The following is a 21,001-nucleotide window of genomic DNA, read 5'->3' as shown; positions in this document are numbered from 1 at the left end:
AAAAAACTCAAAGACTAATGAAAAACATGTAATACAAATAAAATGAGATTCCTTATATTGTCTGTTGTGATTAAAAACAGTCAGTATTTTCTGATACAATTGCTGCAAAAGATCCAGACATTACTGAGTAACATATGCAGGGAAATATACATACATGAGCTTTTCTTTCATGGTTTCGAGTTCATCAAATTCTTTTTTTTTTTCCTTTATGATCTCAGCACTTTTCTCAAGCACATTCTGATCACCTGTTTCAATGATATCATCACTTGGCTTTAGCTGATCCCAATGAGCTTTAAACTTTTCCAGTTCTTGAAGATACATATTAATACGTAAAATCACATTTCCTTTCATAATTTCAATCTGTTAAACAGGAGTTAAAAGGAAATTCCTTCAATAGTTTGCTATTGCAAGTATGAGCAAAATCAAATTATCACCTTCATAACATGACCAAAACTTTGTAACTACAAACTTCTCATATAAAATTCTAAGAAATAGTTCATCTTTACTCTTCTGGGATCTATTTATTCGACATATGCTATCTGTTTTAGCCTGCCATCATATATCAGACAGAAAAAATGATATATTAGTATGGCATATTGCAGAACTTCAGTTGAGCTCAGCAGTTTGCCAGTGGACTGGAATCACAGGACTGCACATAGCTTAGAAAGGTTATGTGAAAAGAAAGTAACAAGCATCAGTACAAAAATATGATAAAGTCATAAAAATGCTATCAACTGTTACCCTGTTTTCCTCACTTAACCACTGTATTCATTAGGCACTAGAAGGTTGCTTGAGACAGAGGTACAACATACCATTCATTTCAGCATGAGTTCAACCCAAGTTTCACCTACCTATTGTTTAAATAGTCCAAGTGTCCTTCCTTTAAAGGCTGTCCCTCAAGTCAGTAATGTTGATGCTAACACTAAACTGAGAATGTTTATGGATTGAATCTAAAAAAAGTTGTATTTCTCCAGACTTATTAATTTTAATATTTTTATGTATAATATTAATCTTTCAATTGTTACCTGCTCTGCAATCATAAGCTGGTGGCTTTCCATCATTAATTCAAATTTATCCCATGTAGCTCTTAGGTTACTGATAGTGTCTAAACCTGCACCAGCCACAGTTCGTAGAAGTTTGTTCTTATCTTCAGCCTCTTGAAACAGGAGAAAAATCTAAATTCAACACATGAAAATACGTAAAAATTCCATGAATCCTGTTAATCCCAACTATAAGCAAATACACAAATGGTATAAAATCATAGAATCATAAAATGCATTGGCTTGGATGGAACCTTTAAAGGTAATTTAGTCCAATGTCCCATCAGTGAGCAGCAACATCCCCAACTAGATCGGGTTAGTCAGAGCCCATCAAAACTAACCTTGAATGTCTCCAGGGATGGGGTATCCATCACCTCACTGGGCAACTTGTTCCAGCATTCCACCACCCTTATAATAAATAAATTATTCCTAATGTCCAAACTACATCTATCACTCTGTAGTTTAAAAACACTGATCTTTGTCCTGCCATTATGTGCCCTTGTAAATAGTCTCTTCCCAGCTTTTCTGTAGGCCCTCTTCAGCTACTGGAAGGCAGCTACAAGGTCTCCATGGAGCCTTCTCTTCTACAGGCTGAACCCCAACTCTCTCAGCCAGTGTGAAGTTAACAGGTGGTAAGTGAGGCCGGGGGTCCTTCATGCTACACTTTACCAGAGGATATTCTGGATGTCAAAGGTGCATTTGCTTTCAAGAGGACATGAGGTAATCCTGTGGAGGAGAAATCCACTGCTGTTACTGTATGCCCAGGAACCTCATTAAATTGGAAAAGGTTCTTATTGGGAGGCTGGAAGTGTGAGAAAACATCAAATATTTTATCCTGATATTGTATTTCCCCCTAGGCAGCTTACTGTCCTGACCCTATAAAGCCACTCTGTGTTCTAAACTAGTTACATTAAGCAGAAGTTTCCACCCAGGAAAACAATTACATTTCTTTTATAGCTGTTGCTCTGGATATGACAAAAATGTATCTTACCCCTTCTCTTTGTTCATGTAGGTTCAAATATTTTAAATTGCCTTCTGCTATTTCCTCTACAGTTTGGGGCCTAATCACTAATGTTTCCATGGCATCAGTGAGAAATGAAGAAACCTCAGAGAGCTGAGCTATAAAAAAGTGGCAAACAAAGTTATCACAGAGAAAATATTTGTATTAATAAATATCCAAGCCAAGCAAAGGTATTGCACTGTCATAAGATAGGATAATATATGCAAAGCATTTGCTTAAAAAATTGTAGACCCCAATCCTACACACCACTTCCACAGAAACTGCACATTGGAGTTTACACACAGCTTTTAATATGTATACTGCACCCAGTATATGGTTTAGACTACAAGTATTGGAGGCCCTTCTGAGGATGAAACATAAATACAGAATGCATTTATTTATGCACTTTCAAAATTGGTAAAGGTCTCTGTTGGGTAAATGGAGGAAAAACAGATGCTAAAATAGCTTTTGGCATTTTATGATTGGGTTTTTTGTGGGTGGGTTTTTTTTTTTGGTTGGTTGGTTTCTTAAGGAAAGTAATAAATTAGAGCCACCTTGCTTGAAATACTGAAAAGATTCACAAACAAAAGCCTAACTAAGCTATAATTTTGTACTTTTCTATCAAGGTAGATCTCTCTGGTAGTGAGAAAGGATCTGCATGATTCCACGGAATAAAATATCTTCCAGGAAACAATCAATCTTTCAGACTACAGAAATAATTCACTTTCTGCACAAATCTTATTCTGTGTTTCCTGTGCTGATTTTTCCATTTAAAGCACAAAACACTGGTATCATCTACACGTTATTTCATTTTGTCTGTGTGTTCCAGATACAGAAAGATCATCCAAAAACAGGGAAATATTTTGTACTTCTTAACACTTTGCATTTTGACAATCTAAGTGACAAGTAACTCCTTGAACAAGTCTAGATTATTTAAGACTCTTAATGAAGTATTTCAATTTGTGAAACAAATCCTCCTCATTCAAACATGAAATAAATTTCCCTCCCTGAAACAGCAAATAAATTTTCATTCAGGCAAAAGAAGCAAGCAAAACATTGCTATACAGATGTGGGCAAAATGAGTGAACAGCAAAGATGCACAAGGACAAAGGGTCTTAGGTTAGGCCTGTAGAGAAAACTTGCCAACAGATTAGTCTCTGCACTGTGATTTCAGCAGCTCACTGTGCCCAAGAGTATAATATTTATTTAAAAGAGTGTTTATATTAACACAAATATCCACAAGTAGGACAGAAGCAAAAAGTACTTATTCATTGATGCTATTTACCTTGAATAGATTTTCTTAAAGATATGACAAGGACATCATACAACTTCTGGATGAAATCATCAATTGCAATTTTCACAGGGTTGCAATTAACAGTTAAACAATCTATCCTGATGGTGCTTCAAGACAAAAAGATTAAAAAATAACAAACATTCAGGAGTATACCTAGACACGTCAGAATCACGGAACTGTTCTGCTTAGAAGAGACCCCTAAGACCCCTGAGTCCAATCATCAACCTAACACCCTTGTGGCCATTAAAACACGTCCTGAAGTGCCATGTCTACATGATTTTTTAACACCTCCAGGAATTGTGATTCCATCAGTTCCCTCAGCACCTTATCCCAATGCCTGATTACTCACTAAAGATTTTTTTTCCTAATGTCCAATCTAAACCTCCCTGGCACAACTTGAGGTCATTTCCTCCCATTCTATTGCTAGTTACTTGGGAGAAGAGACTGAACCCCACTTCACTACAACCTCCTTTTAGGTAGCTGTAGAGAGCAATGAAGTCTCCCCTCAGCCTCATCTTCTCCAGACTAAACAACCCCAGTTCCTTCAATCACTCCTCTTAAGATTTTTCTAGACTCTTCACCAGCTTTGTTGCCCTCCTCTGGTGATGGTCCAGAATCTCAATGTCTTTTTTGCAGTCAGTGTCCTAAAACTGAACACATTACTCAAGATATGGCCTCACCAGTACTGAGTACAGGGGCATGATCACTTCCCTGATCATGCTAGCCACACTATTCCTGATACATCCCAGGATGCCGTTGACCACCTTGGCCACCTGAGCACACTGCTGACTCTCTACCAGCAACCTAAGGCACTTTTCTGCTGGGCAATTTTCAATCCTGCCCCAAGCCTGTAGTATTGCATGGGGTTGTTGTGACCCAAGTTCAGGACTTGGCCTTGTTAAGTGTCATATAACTGACACTGGCCTCAAGACACCAGGGAGCACTGCTTGTTACTGGCCTCCAACTGGATTTAACTCCATTCATCACAACATTCTGGGCCTGGTCATCCAGATAGGTTTTTATCCACCTGGCTAAGCCATGAGCTGCCAGTTTCTCTAAGAGAATGCTGTGGCAGCCAGTGTCAAAATCTTCATTAAAGTCCAGGTAGTTAACATCCATAGCCTTCTCCTAATCCACTAGGTGGATCACCTGGTCATAGAATAAGATCTAGTTGGTCAAGCAGGATATCCTTTTCACAAACCCTTGGTTTGTGACAACCTGATCTCTTGGTTGTCCTGCACATGCCACATGTGCATACTCAAGATGAATTGCTTCAAAATCTTCCCTGATACCAAGGCCAGAATGACAGGCCTGTGGTTCCCCAGGTCCTCATTCCTGCCCTTCTTGTAGATGGTTGTCACATCTCCAAACCTCGGTCATCTGTTAACCAAGACTGCTGATAATCCTGGTTAACATATCTTAAACTATACATAAGAGACAATCAAGGGTTTCAGTACAGTACGTATTTCATGTACAAACATTTACTAAGTCTGTTCTTAACTGAAACACATGCTCTATATGTACAGGACTTAGCTAAAAGAATTGTTAAATTACCACTGTGTTTTGCAGTATGTCAGAATCAGCCCTGAACTTTGAGGGGGTTTCCTATCATATCACAGAAAGACAGTAACAGTTTTCACAGAAGGCTGTGCAGGTAAAAGGAAATAATAGTCTAAAAATTAAACTGAAAAATATTAATCTAAATATTTTAGAAGTATATCAATATTGTTAAAATGCTTCAAATACTGCATATAACTCTATGTAAAACAGGTATTGCTTTTTTGATCTGACATTATTCAAACAAAAGAGAAGTTAGACTATACCTTGGAAGACGTTCTGCTTCTTTCCCTCTCACTTTTAAAGCTTTGAAGTTTTTCTCCCAGTCTTGTTTGCTAGAAAGATGTGTGTCCACCAGAGTTTCGACATCTATTTGGCCAATTACAACCCATTCCTTTTCAGCATCATTTTTGATTTCATGTAAAAGAAATATTTTTCATACTAAAATCCTCTGTCTTTAGTAATATTAAAATATCTTAGTATTTTCAAGCTACCTTCTCTTTAACCTTTTGGCTTCATCAATTACCTACACATTCGCCCAGTGCAAAAATCAGGAGGTACAAAACGATTTGCAATATTCACACATTAAGGAAAATTCAACCAGATGTTTTGAACAGTAACAGTAACAATGGAGCTGTAACACAGGAATTGTATACATACTTTTAGACTGTCTAAAGCCTACAATTATACAAATCTTAACAAAAATACATGAGTCAGAGAAATACTGGAAATACCTTGAATTGATTAGAAACATCTGCCAGTCTTCTGAACAAATCCTCTGCTTTACTGAAAGCTGTCAGAAATCCACTTGCATTTCTTTCAGTCATAACAGTGAATATAGACTCTTCTTCTGCTTCACTTACTCCCCTAAACTGATTTGGAATAGAGATGAATCTCTTCATTTCTCTGTAATACCTAGCTCGTACCTCTTCAAAAGGGGGTCTGAATTGTAACCGGCTTTGCCTAAAAAGTTAAACAAGTTATACAAAATCCAATATTTTAAAGTATTCTGAGCCAAAGTACTTCCTCAACAGGAAAAAAAGAATATATCTTACTTGAATGTTAGATCAATATTTATTTCTGGTAAGTTTTCATTGAGTGCTTCTAAGCCCATTTGATACTGATGTTCCAGAGATTTGTAAAGTTGATGATTCCAGTGCTGTCTCCAGGCTTTCATATCACATGATTTGAAACCCTAAAATTTAACAAAGTTTATTTTGATGCTATTTTATTCCTCAAACCAAGACAGAAGTTTGTAAAAAACATAAGAAAAATACTGCATTTATTTGACTGGCAAATACCAAGTAAAATAATCTGAGTTTCCACTCAAAAAAGTAAGACCACCACATCCATTTAGGAATATAGCTCTGCTGCTGCTGAAGGCTACAGAAAAATTAAAACTGACTTAAATGATACCTTAGAATAGCTTAGGTGGTCACTTTGGTAAGATGATGTTCTTAATCAAAATCTTAATCATTTCACATGATGATCTTAAATTTTTTTTTTCTGACCTAAATGATTCTATCATTCAACTCTAAAAGCTGACGGTTGATAAGTAAACAAATAAAAACGTGGCCTTTTTGTTATTTCAGGCAGAAATCCATTTTTATTTTAAGTTTTATTCATTTGCTCTAGTCTGCCTGGAGATCACTTAAACCTGTAACAATTTCTTTATATTCTATTAATGGCTCAAATACAACTGATTTGCATGAACAAAGGTTTTCCCATTTCTTCACCAAACCCCTGTCAACTGACCAAGTGTTGTTCTTTTCCCATCACTATGACATATAAAACATTATCCTTATCTTTGTCATACAAGATATTACCTCATATCTGGCATCAGCTAGTACACAGTTTTCTTGAGTTAGCAAGTACTTCCTTAATCAAAATTGATTCAATCACACTATGTCTCAGTCTTATATTTTGATTAGTGTTGAAAAGTCAAATGTTCACAGTTTACAATACAATAACAAAACCCTGCCTGTGACTCAAGGCTGGCAAAACCAGTTCTGAGCTCCTGGAGTCCATCTTTCCAACGCTGCTGCTGACGAAGTAGATCAATATTCATGAGCGATATAACCTGTTCAAAGAATTTTAAAGCAGAATAAACACCCCATAAGTGAAAGTTCTGGAGCCCGCATTACAAGAAGGATGTGGACGTGCTGGAGCATGTCCAGAGAAGGGTCATGAGGATGATCAGGGGGCTGGAGCACCTCTCCTATGAGGACAGTCTGAAAGAGTTGGGGCTGTTCAGTCTGGAGAGGAGGCTCCCAGGTGACCATCTTGTGGCCTTTCAGTATCTGAAGGGGGCCTACAAAGAAGCTGGGGAAGGACTTTTTAGGCTCTCAGGGAGTGACAGGACTAGAGGGAATGGAGTAAAGCTGGAGGTGGGTAGGTTCAGGCTGGATGTGAGGAGGAAGTTGTTCAGCAGAAGAGTGGTGAGACCCTGGAATGGGTTGCCCAGGGAGGCGGTTGAGGCCCTGTCTCTGGGGGTATTTAAGGCCAGGCTGGATGAGGCTCTTGCCAGCCTGATCTCCGGTAGGGTGTCCCTGTCCATGGCACGGGTGTTGGAAGTAGATGACCCTTGTGGTCCTTCCCAACCTTGACTGATTCTATGATCCTATGAAAGAAAGGATAAACTACAAAGAGCTATGATTTCAATTTCATCTGGAAAATATACCTTTTCAATGAAATTTCTGTGCCACTTTCTTAGTTTTCTGTTTTCAGTGGAAAGACGTTCAGCAGCAGCTTGGAGTTTATGAATATAAACTTCCAGTTCTCTAGGATTATCCCATGTTATTTGACCTTTTCCTCCAGGACCAGATTTTGAATGCTTGAAAAACATACAAACTTCATAAGACTTAATGATAAAAACAGTCTATCAGCTAGCACACAGTAAATTGGTTTTCCTCCTAGTGAAAAACAAAAACAGCTGAGGGAGCTGGGGTTGTTTAGCCTAGAGACGAGGAGGCTCAAGGGTGACCTCATTGCTCTCTACAACTACCTGAAGGGAGGCTGTAGCCAGGTGGGGGTTGGTCTCTTCTCCCAGGCAACCAGCAATAGAACAAGGGGACACAGTCTCAAGTTGTGCCAGGGGAAGTACAAGATGGATGTTAGGAGGAAGTTCTTCACAGAGAGAGTGATTGGCATTGGAATGGGCTGCCAAGGGAAGTGGTGGAGGCACCATCCCTGGAGGTGTTCAAGAAAAGAGTGGATGAGGCACTTAGTGCCATGGTCTAGTTGACTGGATAGGGCTGGGGGACCGGTTGGACTGGATGATCTTGGAGGTCTCTTCCAACCTGGTTGATTCTATGATTCTATCATTCTAAGGAGTATCTCCCTCTCACTATTGCACTAGAGCCATAAGTTTCTGCCAAATCACAAATAGGTTGGCATATCCTCATAGCTACACCAACACACTGGAGAAGGATTAATGCCAGACTCTTAACAGATCTTGAATTAAATTCACTGATGTTTAGAGTCCTGCCCCACATGCACGAGCAGCCATCTTAAGCTGAGAGGACACCTTAAACCCCTCCCTTCTTCTTTGTGGAGCAGAGACTCAAACCCAAAACTGTGGCATTAAAATTTACTATCCAACTGCACCTGTTTGTCATGATTTTTTAATTACACAGAAAATTCCACTGACTCGTAAGCAGTTTTGAGGAATTCCATTTCACTGAGATTTTTATCAAGCTTCTCAGGAGTTTACACATTTTGTTAAGTAAAAAATCCGAAGACAAAAGTTCAACAGCTGGACCTATTCCTAAATTCCTATTCAAATTACATCAAATAGGAGAATGCATTGAGGCTATGAACACTTCTGCACCATCACTCTATGCATACTAAAGGAATTTGTGGTATAATCTGCAGCCAATACAAGGAAAATTGCTCTGGAAGTATTATTCTCTTGCTCAATACAGAGTTTATGGGCATGTTCCAGTTCTCCATTTTCACATTTTCTGGCAAGTCAGAACAGTGTTGAAAAAGGATGCAGTCCTTCACACTGATCAAAACTACTAAAATGAAATTCATGATACATGGTTATGTTCCCTCCAGCCACAACATAAAGATAAGGCATTTTAAAAATGTGGTTAGGAACATAATTTATCAATTCATATTGTTCCTTCAAAGCAGAAAAAAATGTAAATCAATAAAATCCTCCAAACTATTCCATATTCCTTCAAAGAATCTAACATTTAAGTATAGCACACTTCTTAGCAGTTCTTAAAAAAGCCTCTTCTCTTAGAAATTCTTCCACATCTGAAGACTAATTCACTTTTACAAGCTGCAAGCATAAATCAATAGCCAAATAGATCCACAGGTTCTTTGTTCTTATTCTAAAACAAAAACTATCCACTTTCAAACTATCCAAAATTAGAAACATTCAAGACAAATTACAAAATCCACAGAGATCTAATAACAGTAATAGACTCAAGATTTAATAGTAATTTATCTCCAGAACAAAATATATATTGTTTTTACTAAAACAGACCAAAATAATATTATCCTGTACTGCTAAAACGGAAGTTACATTCCTAGCAATTAAGAAATTGATGACATTGTGGTTAATGTGGAAATCTTAAAATAATTCCTGAGTGCATATTATACCAATATCTAAAGTAAAAGGAAGTAAACAGGTTCTTTTAAATGACAATATTAAAAAAAATTCAATAAATGTTAATTAAGCAGATAGTGTTGCTCATATGGGAAGGCTGTAGTTTTAAAGTCCAGCAATAAACACACTAAAAAGCAGCATAGAATATGCCAAGATACCATTGAAATTAAAAGCACAACAGAGAGGGAAATTCTTTCACCTTAATTATCTGTTCAAATGCCAGAGCAGATTGCAACATCATTGGCTTTTGACTCTCAATCATTTGTTGATCTATGGAATTATAAAAATGTGCCACCTATAAAAACACAGAAATTAACATTTACAAGAACAGACAAAAATACTTGTAAATAAATATAATACAGGATATTCCTCAAAGTATTGCCCAATCAATACCATTAAGAAATCAGAATTATCTATAACAGTACAATATTTACAAAAATAAAGTACATATGCAATGCTAATGTGATTCTATCTTCTTGTGATTAATTCTAATGGCTAAAAAGACTGCTGCTTACACATCTGAGGTGATTATATTTCACCTTAAATCAAACAGTCTCAGTCTCTGATTTATTTTAAGCAGAACAGTTCTACTATATTATGCAAATGTAGGAATTTATTGCTGTTTCAGAGGCTGTCAAGCATCCATGACATCTCCAACACAAAAACTAGAAAGCACCTATTTACTTCTCGACTGGCAGCTGGACTAAGAAGGATACCCTTCAACTCCATTCAGTTGTCCAAACATAGGCATTATTAAGTTTTCCACTTGGGATCCTGCATAGGTATCTTGTATACCTTGTGTCATCTCCGCCTCATCTGTGCCAGTATATCAGATAACAATGAAATGGAACTAAGCCTGTGTATCCACATAACATATCTACCAATATATTTATTCTTGCAGCTTACAGCAACAGAAAGAAACTTGACATGGCCTTTCAAATCAAATGTAAGCCAAATAAAAACTTATGTAGTATTAAGTCCAATCAAAAAAGAACCCTCAAAAAAATCCAATTTCCACTAAAACACTTACTAGTATATTTTCAGTTGAAAACTTGCAATGCTGAGGACAAGCCCAATATATTTTCCCTTAGACATAATAATCAGAAACTGACACTATATCTAGGAGATCCATTAATGTTTGTCTTATTTTTTGTATATTCATACAACAACTTTGCATGACTTTAATACTATAATTTATCTGGTTTCAAAAGAAGACACATTCCAAAACTGTAAAGGATTTCATTTTTGTTTTCTTTTAAGGACTTTGATGATCTGTTCAAGGAACAAGTCGCTGTCCTACAGATCAGCAACACAAAAAGCTTAACTACACAGTCTAGATAAGTTTTACTACTAACACTGAGAATTCAGAATGGGAAGGTATTAAGGCAGTGAATCTTATACCTGCTTGAGGATGATGGCCTGTTTATAGAACTTTTGTGCAGTGTCTGCAGTGCGCTGTATTTTAGCTGGTATAGCAAAACCAAGTGCTGACAGCTGCCGTACTTCTCTCAGGAGAGTCACCAGACGATCTGCATAAAGTATGTTTAACGCTCCAGATTTCTCATCCAATTCCATTACAGGACTATTAGCTTGGATGCTAAATCAAAATCAAAGGTATTATTTAATATATAATTTCTTATTGATCTTTTCTTTTTAGAATGTTACTAAATCATTCTAAAAAGATTGATGTCACTCTATCACATTTATGTTTATAAACATTTTAATTTACTCAGAAATTATTCCTGTAATCTTCAATTCAAAACCAATCAAGACAAGCAGAAATGAACACCTCCTGGTTTTGCTCACGAAGTTTTTCTACCTTGTTACATCAGCCAACATGTAACTTACAGCTAAACAATGTTTCTCAAACACATTGGATCTCTGAGCAGACACTTTATAGGCCTCAGCCTTCAGCCCTGCAAAGGGGAAGAAATTGTCTAACAGAATCGATCCAAGAACCAGGACTTGGATCAGTGAAATACTTTAGTATACATAATTATATGCTAATAAGAACTCCAGTCTATCTTTAGATTTTACTTCCTTTTTTTTCCTTTTCTGCTATAGTAACATTTCTACCATCACCCTTCTAGGCTTCTTTCATACAAACTTCATCTTTACTCATTTTTCCACTTTTTTTCCTCATCTTATTCTTGTTTCCATATCCATTGCATTCCCCTTTGCAGAGCCACTTCTTTTCAGTTAATCACTTCACATCTTTAAAATTCTTAAAAGAAAAAAAAAAGTTACACTACTGGTAAATTAGATGTCTGGTCTATACTTGAGTGCTGAATCTGCTTATTTATTATATTTCAGAGCTTTTCATAAAATTAAAGTTTGCACTTAAGTACCAACTTCTGCATTCACTGAAGCTACGCACAAGCTGTTATCAAAGAAAGCTTGGAACGCTCAAGAGATGCACAGAGAAGTTACGTGACCTATGAGCTGGAAAAAAAATATTGTAATATCCACAAAGTTCATGAGGCTTAAACTCATTTTCCTACCCTTCTTTCATCTGCTTTATTTAGACTGCAGAATTTCTTTCAAATAAGAATTCATTTGGTGCTCTACATGCTTCATCTCTATATTCACAGCTATACACTAATCTCACTTGGTTTCTAGACATTTATCACCACATGGATTATAAGAGATAAAAAATAGTAACGACAAGAAAACCAAACATGTCTTTCATTACAGGTGTTAACAGAAACTACAAGATTAGTTATTAACACTGTCCTGTACACTTCGCCTTATCAACCAAGGCTGGCAGGATGATGAAAAGATAATAAACTTACATTTTGTTTCTCCACACATTCTCAATGCTGCAGATTTTTTTCATTCCCTGTGTCAGTTTCTACTGAATTTCACTAGCATAAACATTATTTAAACACAAATGTATTTACCAAAGTCCTGACTTAGGATTTGATAATTCTGATTGGATATTCCTAGACCAATCATCAAATTGCTCTTGTTCATATGCTTTTAACTGCTCCAAAAAAGCATCTGCACTTTGACGAAAAGTTTGAAATCCAGCTAAGTCAGACAGAAGAGCCTCTGCTAGCTTGATAGCATCATCCACCTTAAACACAATTATACAGAAAAGAAGGTTAATTTCCCAGTATTAAATCAGGCAAGAAGAAACACCACATTAAACATCAGTATTACAGAACATCCAAATGGGTTTCAAAAACTAATTAGAATGTCCAAATTCCCATTACAGTAAGTTGGGTCTCAATAAGTTGTCCACCACAGGTATCTACCACTATTAAGATATCCCAGAGTACCCTATCTGTTCTTTAATTAATTTTCCATAAAAGTACAGGTCTCGCATGCATCCTTTGTTGCACCTGTAAGCTCATGTTAATACTAAAAGGTATTTCAAATGAGATTTCACATCAACATGTGGATAAATTAATGGAAAGTGTAGTTAATATAATCAGTAAAAAATTTAAAGCAGTTTGAAAAAATTAGTACAGCCTAATGCTGGCACATATCAGCCAAACTGGTCTCTAGGTCCTTAGCAGACAAAGCTGAGGAAATAGTTGTGAAACCTGAGCTGCCACTGTTCTCTCCACAGGACACATAAAAAAAGAAATGCCTTTTAAGACCTCCATCTTTTCTCAACTAAGCTGAAACAGGCACTTGAGATTTCTGCAAATCACAGCTGAATGCCAAAAAAAATGAGCTAATATTTATTCTGGGAGTAACTGCTACTCTCTTTCAAATCTATAGTTATTATGAATAGCAGTCATGTATACTTTAAAAAATTTGCTTTTAACTAGTCAATACTTTCCCAAAAAAAGTTCCAGAGTTTCCAACTAGTGTAAATACAGACTGAAAAAACAATGTAAGTTAAAATAGAGTCAAATATGTTTTAAACTCCTTCTGTTGTAAGAGAACAAGGAATCATTTGACATTTACTTTTACTACAGTCTCTGCAGTAAATTCCCTGCCAGACACTGATTTGAAGTTGGCACTACACCAATTAGTAGCAACAAGTAAGAATTAGGGTGTCAAATCTGTCTACCTGAAATCCCAAATGTAATTTTTAAATGCAGACTGGGGGGGTAAAATTTAATAACAAAAAAACTCCTCTCAGAATTTTAGTCTTTTCTTTTTTTGCTAGATAAAATTAAGATATATAAGCAGGCAGTTTTGTGTATTCAAAATCACTATTTTCTAGGTCAGTTAATAAGATTCAATATAGGCAGCAGCACCACTGATAAGGAATCTTGATTATGTAACTTCAGGGAAGTCCACAATTTTTCAGTAGGGAATTCCCCACAGAAATCTTCTGTCTAAACACTAACAGAATCTGTTACCTTCAGCTCCAGCTGCCGTACCCACACAATATTATTGACAACTTCAGAAAGGTTTTTGCCCGACAGTGGTCCAGACACATCACCAGGAGCACCATGACATCGAGTTTCAAAGTCTGTCTGATAGTCTAACACAAGATTCATGTTAGATCAGAAACTGAATAGAATAAGCTTTAAATTATTATTACAGTTGTAAAAATGTAAGAGATACTGACATAATTCTAAAAGCAAATAAAGAATGCCAGTATTTGCAAAAAGGATAATGCACTTCAATAGTTTTAAACACATTTTTACCTTTGACATAATCTTGAAGTCTTGCTAGTAATGTTTCCCTTTCAAAAAGCAATTCTTTGCTTATATTTTGATGTTTTATCAGCTCCTTATATTTCTGAAATGTTTGAAGAAGCTGGAATACAAAGTTAAAAAAAAAACAAATATATTCTGACACTACTCATTAGAGCTGTCTGGCTGTAGGTTAATTATTCCTGTGCTCTAAAATGACTAATAAAGGATTCAATAGCTTTACTTTTAGGAAAGTTTCCAGACTACAAAAATATTCATACCTGCTGAGGACTGTCCTGAATTTCTGCAATAAATTTCTTCAATTTGTTTGCTATTTTTTGTTCTGCTGGTGCAATAATTTTTTCATATTGAGAGACTGCTGCTTTCCACAGTGGCTAGAAATAATGAGTTCATGTTATCTTATGATTATCTAAATACAAACTCAGAGAAAGAATGTCAATAAATGAAAAGTAATCATTATACCTCTGTGTAAGGATTATAGTGTATAGGATTCAGACCAGCAAAGGGTTCAAAAACTTGGGCAAGATGCAAAGCATTTTGTTCTCCAGCTGACAAAAAGAATGTAAGCTTTTCATGCAGCGTTCTAACAGTTAGCACCTATAAAATAATAAAAAATATATTAGATATTCAGCATATTTTTATAGAAAACTTAGATTTAGAAGCAAAATGCATAAGCAGTAGATCCCATGCCTCTCCTTTTTACAAGAAACCTTTGAAGAGGTCAAGTAAACATGAAATAAACATGAACTATAGAATGCTATCTGACTCTGAAAATGTTATAAAACTGTTTTAACTTCCTTTTGTAACTTAAAACAATGTTGTTTAATTCTGTTTCTAACAAAATGTATGTGTGTAAGTCAAATCTTTACCTCATCCAGACGCTTGCCCAGTTTGGCTAACAATTCAGGGAAATACTTCTCATTTTTCCATGGATGTAGAGTATAACGACGCCAGAGCTGCCCAGTTAGGTACTCACAAGCTGATACCCACTGCTCACAAATCAAGATGCCAGCCTTTAGATTTTCTTTAACATTGTGAAAAGCATCTTCCCACAAATTCAAAGCTTGTAATTTTCTTTGTACATATCTACCTAATGAGCCACCTATTAAAAAAAATCCACAAAAGTGGTATGTTGTGTTTATTCCTTTAAACACCACATTTCAATCACCTTTTATTAAAAATATTGTAACACTTTGCTTTCAACAATGACTCATTATTTTATCTCAGATTCAATACACCTCTTAAACACCTCCAAGTTAAACAGAGGGTGGTCCAGCATAAGAAGCTGATGATTTTGCATTCTGAAATCCATACATAAGCATCTATCAGCAGTAATTTCAGTATCTGGCTGCCCTTTTAATTTGTGCCTGCACACACACACATCTGCTTGCAGCAGCAGATGAACTTGCTGTCTTAGGCCTCCCCCAGAATGTGACACTGCTGTTGAGAGGCAACCTCTCTGCATGTTCTGCCCTCTCCTCTACACAGACTGAATTAATCTTCAAATGGTGGATTATCTAAGTAATTTTTGTTCTCTGAGAGAAACGAAAGGAGTCAAATCAAAGTAAGATAAATCCAGCCCACAAACTACAAGGTATCCAACTCCACCTTGTTACTGTCATCTTCCCAAGCACTTGTGAAGACAACAACCAGAACTGGCTGAATTACTGGATATTATAAAGGCAAATAATATTCATGGATTTTAATTGCAACAGGAAAGCTTAATATTGTAGGCTGTTACTGGTGCTTCAGGAGGAGGAAGGTCTCTGCTCAACAGCTCATTTTATTTTTTCTCAACTTAATTTAAAAGACTGCATAAAGGTTTACCTATTACATCCAAGAGATTATGCATGCGTGGCTGTGGATAAGGATCATGTTCTGTTTGCCTCCACACACCATCAACAGTATCCTTGGTACTTTCCACCAAATCCACAACTTCAAATAATGAGAGACTATCCAAGTTATAATAATCCTAGAAAAAAAATAATCCTTATATAGATTAACAACTAATACTGTAGAAACATTTATACTTTTCTGAAGATAGCTAAGATTTTCTAGGTTTTATAGCTTAACAGAATACGTCTCAAAAAACAAGCATTCATGTAGTTTGCTCATGTGAAGAAGGCACTGATATCCAAAGCACTATTCAAGCAATCACTTTACAGGTGTCAGAAATTTTGCACAAGTGTTCATTATCATCTGCATTGTCATTTTTCCTTTTAATAATTTCATCAGTCAATTTCTAGTTCCTGAACTGTAGAACAATGTTTTTCTACAGCAGCTCTTATTATTCAATGGTCAAAGCTGATCTCAGTTAAATGCTACCATTCTCCTGCACCATTGTCACTAGAAATTACATATCATAAAATCATAGAATGGTTTACATTAGAAGGGACCTCAACAATCATCTAGTTCCAACCCCCCCACCATAGGCAGGAACACCTCCACTAGAACAGGTCTCTCAAGGCCTCATCCAACCTAGTTTTGAACACCTCCAAGAATGAAGCATCCACAATCTCTTTGAGCAACCTACTCCAGTGTTTTACCACCCTCACTGTAAAGAACTTCTTCCTAACACCTAGTTTAAGTCTCCCCTCTTCCAGTTTAAACCCATTACTCCTCGTCCTGTCATTACAAGATCTTGTAAATAGTCCCTCCTCAGCCTTCTTGTAGGCTCCCTTCAGATACTGGAAGGACACTATAAGGTCTTCTCATAGCCTTCTCTTCTCCAGGGTGAAGAGTCCCAAATCTTGTAGCCTGTCCTCATAGGAGAGGCACTTCAGCCCTCTGATCATCTTTGTGGCCCTCCTCTGGACTCACTCCAACAGTTCCATGCCCTTCTTGTGTTGGGAGCTCCAGAATTGTACACAGTATTCCAGGTGGCATCTCACAAGAGCAAAGTAAAGGGGGAGAATCATCTCCCTTGCTCTACTGGCCATGCTTCTCTTGATGCAGCCCAGGACATGGCTGGCTGTGCATGCACGCACTGTCGGCTCACATAGAGTTTTCATCAACCAAGAACCACCCAGGTCCTTTTTCTTAGGACTGTTCCCCAGCCATTCACCAACCAGTCTGTACTTGTGCTTGGGACTACACCAACCCAGGTGCAGGACCTCACACTAGGCCTTGCTGAATTTCATGAAATTGGCCAGGGCCCACCTCTCCAGACTGTCCAGGATGTCACTTAAAGGAAAATGTTGCCCAAGAAAATAAAATAGCTATATATTCATATATTTGATACGAGTGTACATATATTGACATATATTTCATACAAAGAGTGTTTTTACTGAGTCTAAGAATATATCACTAATCAAACATACTTTTGCAATGTCCTCAAACAGGTCTTTAAAATGAGAAGCTCTCTCTTTACTACACCATTTACTTCCATGATGAGCACATTCTATCCAGAACTGAAATTCATCTGTCGGTGTAAGGATAGCTGCAAATAATAACAGAAAATGTTTAAATATGAAATACATGGATAGTCACAAAAGAATACTTTGTAAAGCAGATTTTTACTAAATGATTATGTAATTATTCTTCAACTTCTGACTCTGAATAGATGCAGTTCATACCAACAGATCATCACTAATTCCAGTCCACTGGCCACAACCTGTTCTATTCCACACTCAGCAGTCACCGGGATAACGAAGACTGAAAGCTCAACCTCTTACTCCTCATTTTCAATCACTATAAAAGGCATAACTGCAAAACAAACCTCGCACATCCTCTTCACTGGATTTTATTCCTGTGTAATTAGGATCTGATCTCCTGAGAACAGTACTCAAGCCAGCTTCAAGTTCACTTAAAAGTTTCTGGAGTTTGGGATCAAATGTTTTACTCCATTTCTCATCCTGCAAGGAAAATTTTTAAACCTATGAATCATGTGATAATTACTCTTTCCCTCCCACTAGCTGCAACTGTGGGATGATTAAATAATTCATCTTTTCTTGAAGTCAAGGAAAAGCATTTAATTGTTTTCACTTTATTTAAATAATACTGTAAACCAACTCATATCACAAAATCATGAGTCAGTTGTTGGATTTATAAAGGCAATCTGAAAATGCGTTCAAAATTCTTTGTTAATGACTTTAATTAAATAAATTTGGAGTCTACTTTGACAGTAGAATCTGGAGATTGATACAATTGGATACCAAAAATTATGTGCCTTTCCAAAAGTATTTTATTAACATTATGATACGTAATAAATTAAAAACATCAAAAAGCTGAAACTCTGCTTGCTCAGCTTATGAAATACAGCCATGGGCATCATTTTTGGCAGAAAAATAAACACAAAGGAAATATATTTTTAAATGGAAGAGAAGAAAAAGCCTCAGAATAATTTTTAAAAGCACAATCATGAAAAATGCAGCTGTACAAATTAATCTAGAGCCTAGCACACTTATCTGCCACATATTAAAGACTCATATCTTGCATTAAATAGACCTATATATTTAATGGAAAATGTAAGTATACCAAAAACAAGAAAAGAAGACTGGAATTACTGGCGGACAGGAGGTCAGGAGCTATTGTTTCCATTAACCACCACTGCCGAGTGTATTCCACATTTTTAGTCAAGCATACATATAACCTCTATCCTCCTTTCATTCTTACTGACTGGAGGTGAAGTACCTTTTTTTACTTTAGAAATCATATTTATCATCCATATTTAAGCTTTTAAAATATTTTCTTTTTAAAACAAAAAACAGTTATCTCAGACTCGTTAACATCTTACTCAATTTCAATATGTCAGCATAATTTACAGAACATTGAAATTGGCATATTGCTCACCTTCAGTAATACTGGTGCAAAAACTTGTCGTACAGCTTGATAAAGGGTGTTAACTGGTGAATCTAACATAGATGACACAAGAATGTTACTATGAAGATTTTCTTCTGTGATGACATCGGGTCGTAGCTTAAAGAATACCAACACATTATTCTCTGAATCTGTAGCTTCAATCTGTAATAATCAGAAAGGCAGGATTTGTTTAAAAAACTGTCATTGACTGCATATTACACTAAATTGTGTACACCACTTACACAAATTATTTATACCAAAAAAAAAAGCTAATCAAACACCATATTACTCCCACTAGGCTCTGATAACATTCCGGTTGTATCTGATTTGCACAGAAAATCAAAACCCTTATTATACTCACTCCTGAACTCACAGGAACCTGAATTCCAATATTAAATATATATTGTGCTTTTTCATTGTAGAATATCTGCAATAATTACTTAGGCTATTTTGATTCTGAAAACTCCACTTAGCACTTTCTGGGGAAAACCAAAAAACTCCATCTTGTGCCTTGAAAAAAACTAAGCAGGGAGGGAGTTTATCTTTTTTTTATTGCATTTTTACAATATATAACTTTGGGAATATTCTTCCAGATATTCGGTATTATTCTCCTGAGTCTGTAAATGCATAAGGATTGCAATTCTTAGATTTCTCAAGGACAGAGAAAGACAAGCTCCTTTGGTGGTGAATGGTGCCACATCCAGTTGGCAGCTGTCACTAGTGGTGTTCCCCAAGGATCAGTGCTGGGCCCAGTCCTGTTCAATATCTTTACTGATGACCTGGACGAGGGGATTGAGTCCAGCATCAGTAAGTTTGCAGATGACACCAAGCTAGGAGCAGGTGTTGATCTGCTGGAAGGTAGGAGAGCCCTACAGAGGGACCTAGACAGGCTGGATAGGTGGGCAGAGGCCAACGGGATGACATTTAACAAGGCCAAGTGCAGGGTTCTACACTTTGGCCACAACAACCCCAGGCAGCACTACAGGCTAGGGACTGAGTGGATGGAGAGCAGCCAGGAGGAAAGGGACCTGGGGGTAGTGAGAGATAGTAGGCTGAAGATGAGCCAGCAGTGTGCCCAGGTGGCCAAGAGAGCCAATGGCATCCTGGCCTGCATCAGGAACAGTGTGGCCAGTAGGACAAGGGAGGTTATTCTTCCCCTGTACTCAGCACTGGTCAGGCCACACCTTGAGTACTGTGTCCAGTTCTGGGCCCCTCAGTTCAGGAGAGATGTTGAGGTGATGGAACATGTCCACAGAAGGGCAACAAAGCTGGTGAGGGGCCTGGAACACAAACCCTGTGAGTAGAGTCTGAGGCAGCTGGGGTTGTTTAGTCTGGAGAAGAGGAGGCTCAGGGGGGACCTCATTGCTGTCTATGACTACCTGAAGGGAAGACGTAGCCAGGTGGGAGTTGGCCTCTTCTCCCAGGCAACCAGCAATAGAACAAGGGGACACAGTCTCAAGTTGTGCCAGGGATAGTCTAGGCTGGATGTTAGGAGGAAGTTCTTCCTAGAGAGAGTGATTTGCCATTGGAATGGGCTGCCCAGGGAGGTGGTGGAGTCACTGTCCCTGCAGGTGTTCAAGAAAAGACTGGATGAGGCACTTAGTGCCATGGTCTAGTTGACAGGATAGGGCTGGGTGCTAGGTTGGACTGGATGATCTTGGAGGTCTCTTCCAACCTGGTTGATTCTATGATCAGCAAAGCCGTTAGGTTGCAATATGACTACTGTTCTCCTTACAGTTCAACATACAGGTAAAGTTATAAAAAATTGCCATAGAATCCATTATTGAAACTATTCATGTCTGAGGTGAATTCATAAAACTTATTCATATTATTAAACATTTGATAAAACAATACCAAAAAGACAAGCTAACCAAACTCCTCAATTCTGTGCAGTTGTGACCACCTGTGAATCTTTTTTCTGTTAGAAGTAACACAGGGCCAGTACGAACAGCTTTCAAGTTTACCTGATACTATCGAGTTTTTAGCTCAACACCTGCAGACATTGCTTCCCTGCGGCAATAGGTATACATTATAACCCAAGCGTTTATCCGATCTTTCACAGCTGCTGTGTGG

The 21,001-nt window shown here is 37.2% G+C and overlaps 1 protein-coding gene across 2 annotated transcripts in view; it reads right to left on the bottom strand.

The window, feature by feature from the left end:
- DYNC2H1 (dynein cytoplasmic 2 heavy chain 1) overlaps window positions 1-21,001 on the bottom strand; it is a 160,376-nt gene that overhangs the window by 138,145 nt on the left and 1,230 nt on the right. The window contains exons 2-22 of one of the 2 annotated variants that reach the window (XM_064170698.1): window positions 18,920-19,090; window positions 17,847-17,982; window positions 17,449-17,567; window positions 15,956-16,100; window positions 14,998-15,230; window positions 14,591-14,725; window positions 14,389-14,502; window positions 14,120-14,231; window positions 13,829-13,953; window positions 12,410-12,585; window positions 10,911-11,106; window positions 9,709-9,804; window positions 7,572-7,724; window positions 6,873-6,971; window positions 5,947-6,086; window positions 5,626-5,854; window positions 5,158-5,285; window positions 3,326-3,441; window positions 2,032-2,159; window positions 1,026-1,175; window positions 155-360 (exon numbers count right to left, since the gene is read on the bottom strand). In XM_064170698.1, coding sequence (XP_064026768.1) covers window positions 155-360; window positions 1,026-1,175; window positions 2,032-2,159; window positions 3,326-3,441; window positions 5,158-5,285; window positions 5,626-5,854; window positions 5,947-6,086; window positions 6,873-6,971; window positions 7,572-7,724; window positions 9,709-9,804; window positions 10,911-11,106; window positions 12,410-12,585; window positions 13,829-13,953; window positions 14,120-14,231; window positions 14,389-14,502; window positions 14,591-14,725; window positions 14,998-15,230; window positions 15,956-16,100; window positions 17,449-17,567; window positions 17,847-17,982; window positions 18,920-19,090 — 3,107 coding nt within the window. Of the gene's footprint in view, window positions 1-154; window positions 361-1,025; window positions 1,176-2,031; window positions 2,160-3,325; window positions 3,442-5,157; window positions 5,286-5,625; window positions 5,855-5,946; window positions 6,087-6,872; window positions 6,972-7,571; window positions 7,725-9,708; window positions 9,805-10,910; window positions 11,107-12,409; window positions 12,586-13,828; window positions 13,954-14,119; window positions 14,232-14,388; window positions 14,503-14,590; window positions 14,726-14,997; window positions 15,231-15,955; window positions 16,101-17,448; window positions 17,568-17,846; window positions 17,983-18,919; window positions 19,091-21,001 lie in introns of those variants that run through there. The other variant, XM_064170692.1, reaches the window with a different exon arrangement.

The sequence above is a fragment of the Pogoniulus pusillus genome, chromosome 3, assembly GCF_015220805.1.
Source record: "Pogoniulus pusillus isolate bPogPus1 chromosome 3, bPogPus1.pri, whole genome shotgun sequence".
Classification (NCBI taxonomy): Eukaryota; Metazoa; Chordata; class Aves; order Piciformes; family Lybiidae; genus Pogoniulus; species Pogoniulus pusillus.
Note: the sequence above shows the minus strand (reverse complement) of the source record. Positions and strands in the feature narration are given on the sequence as shown.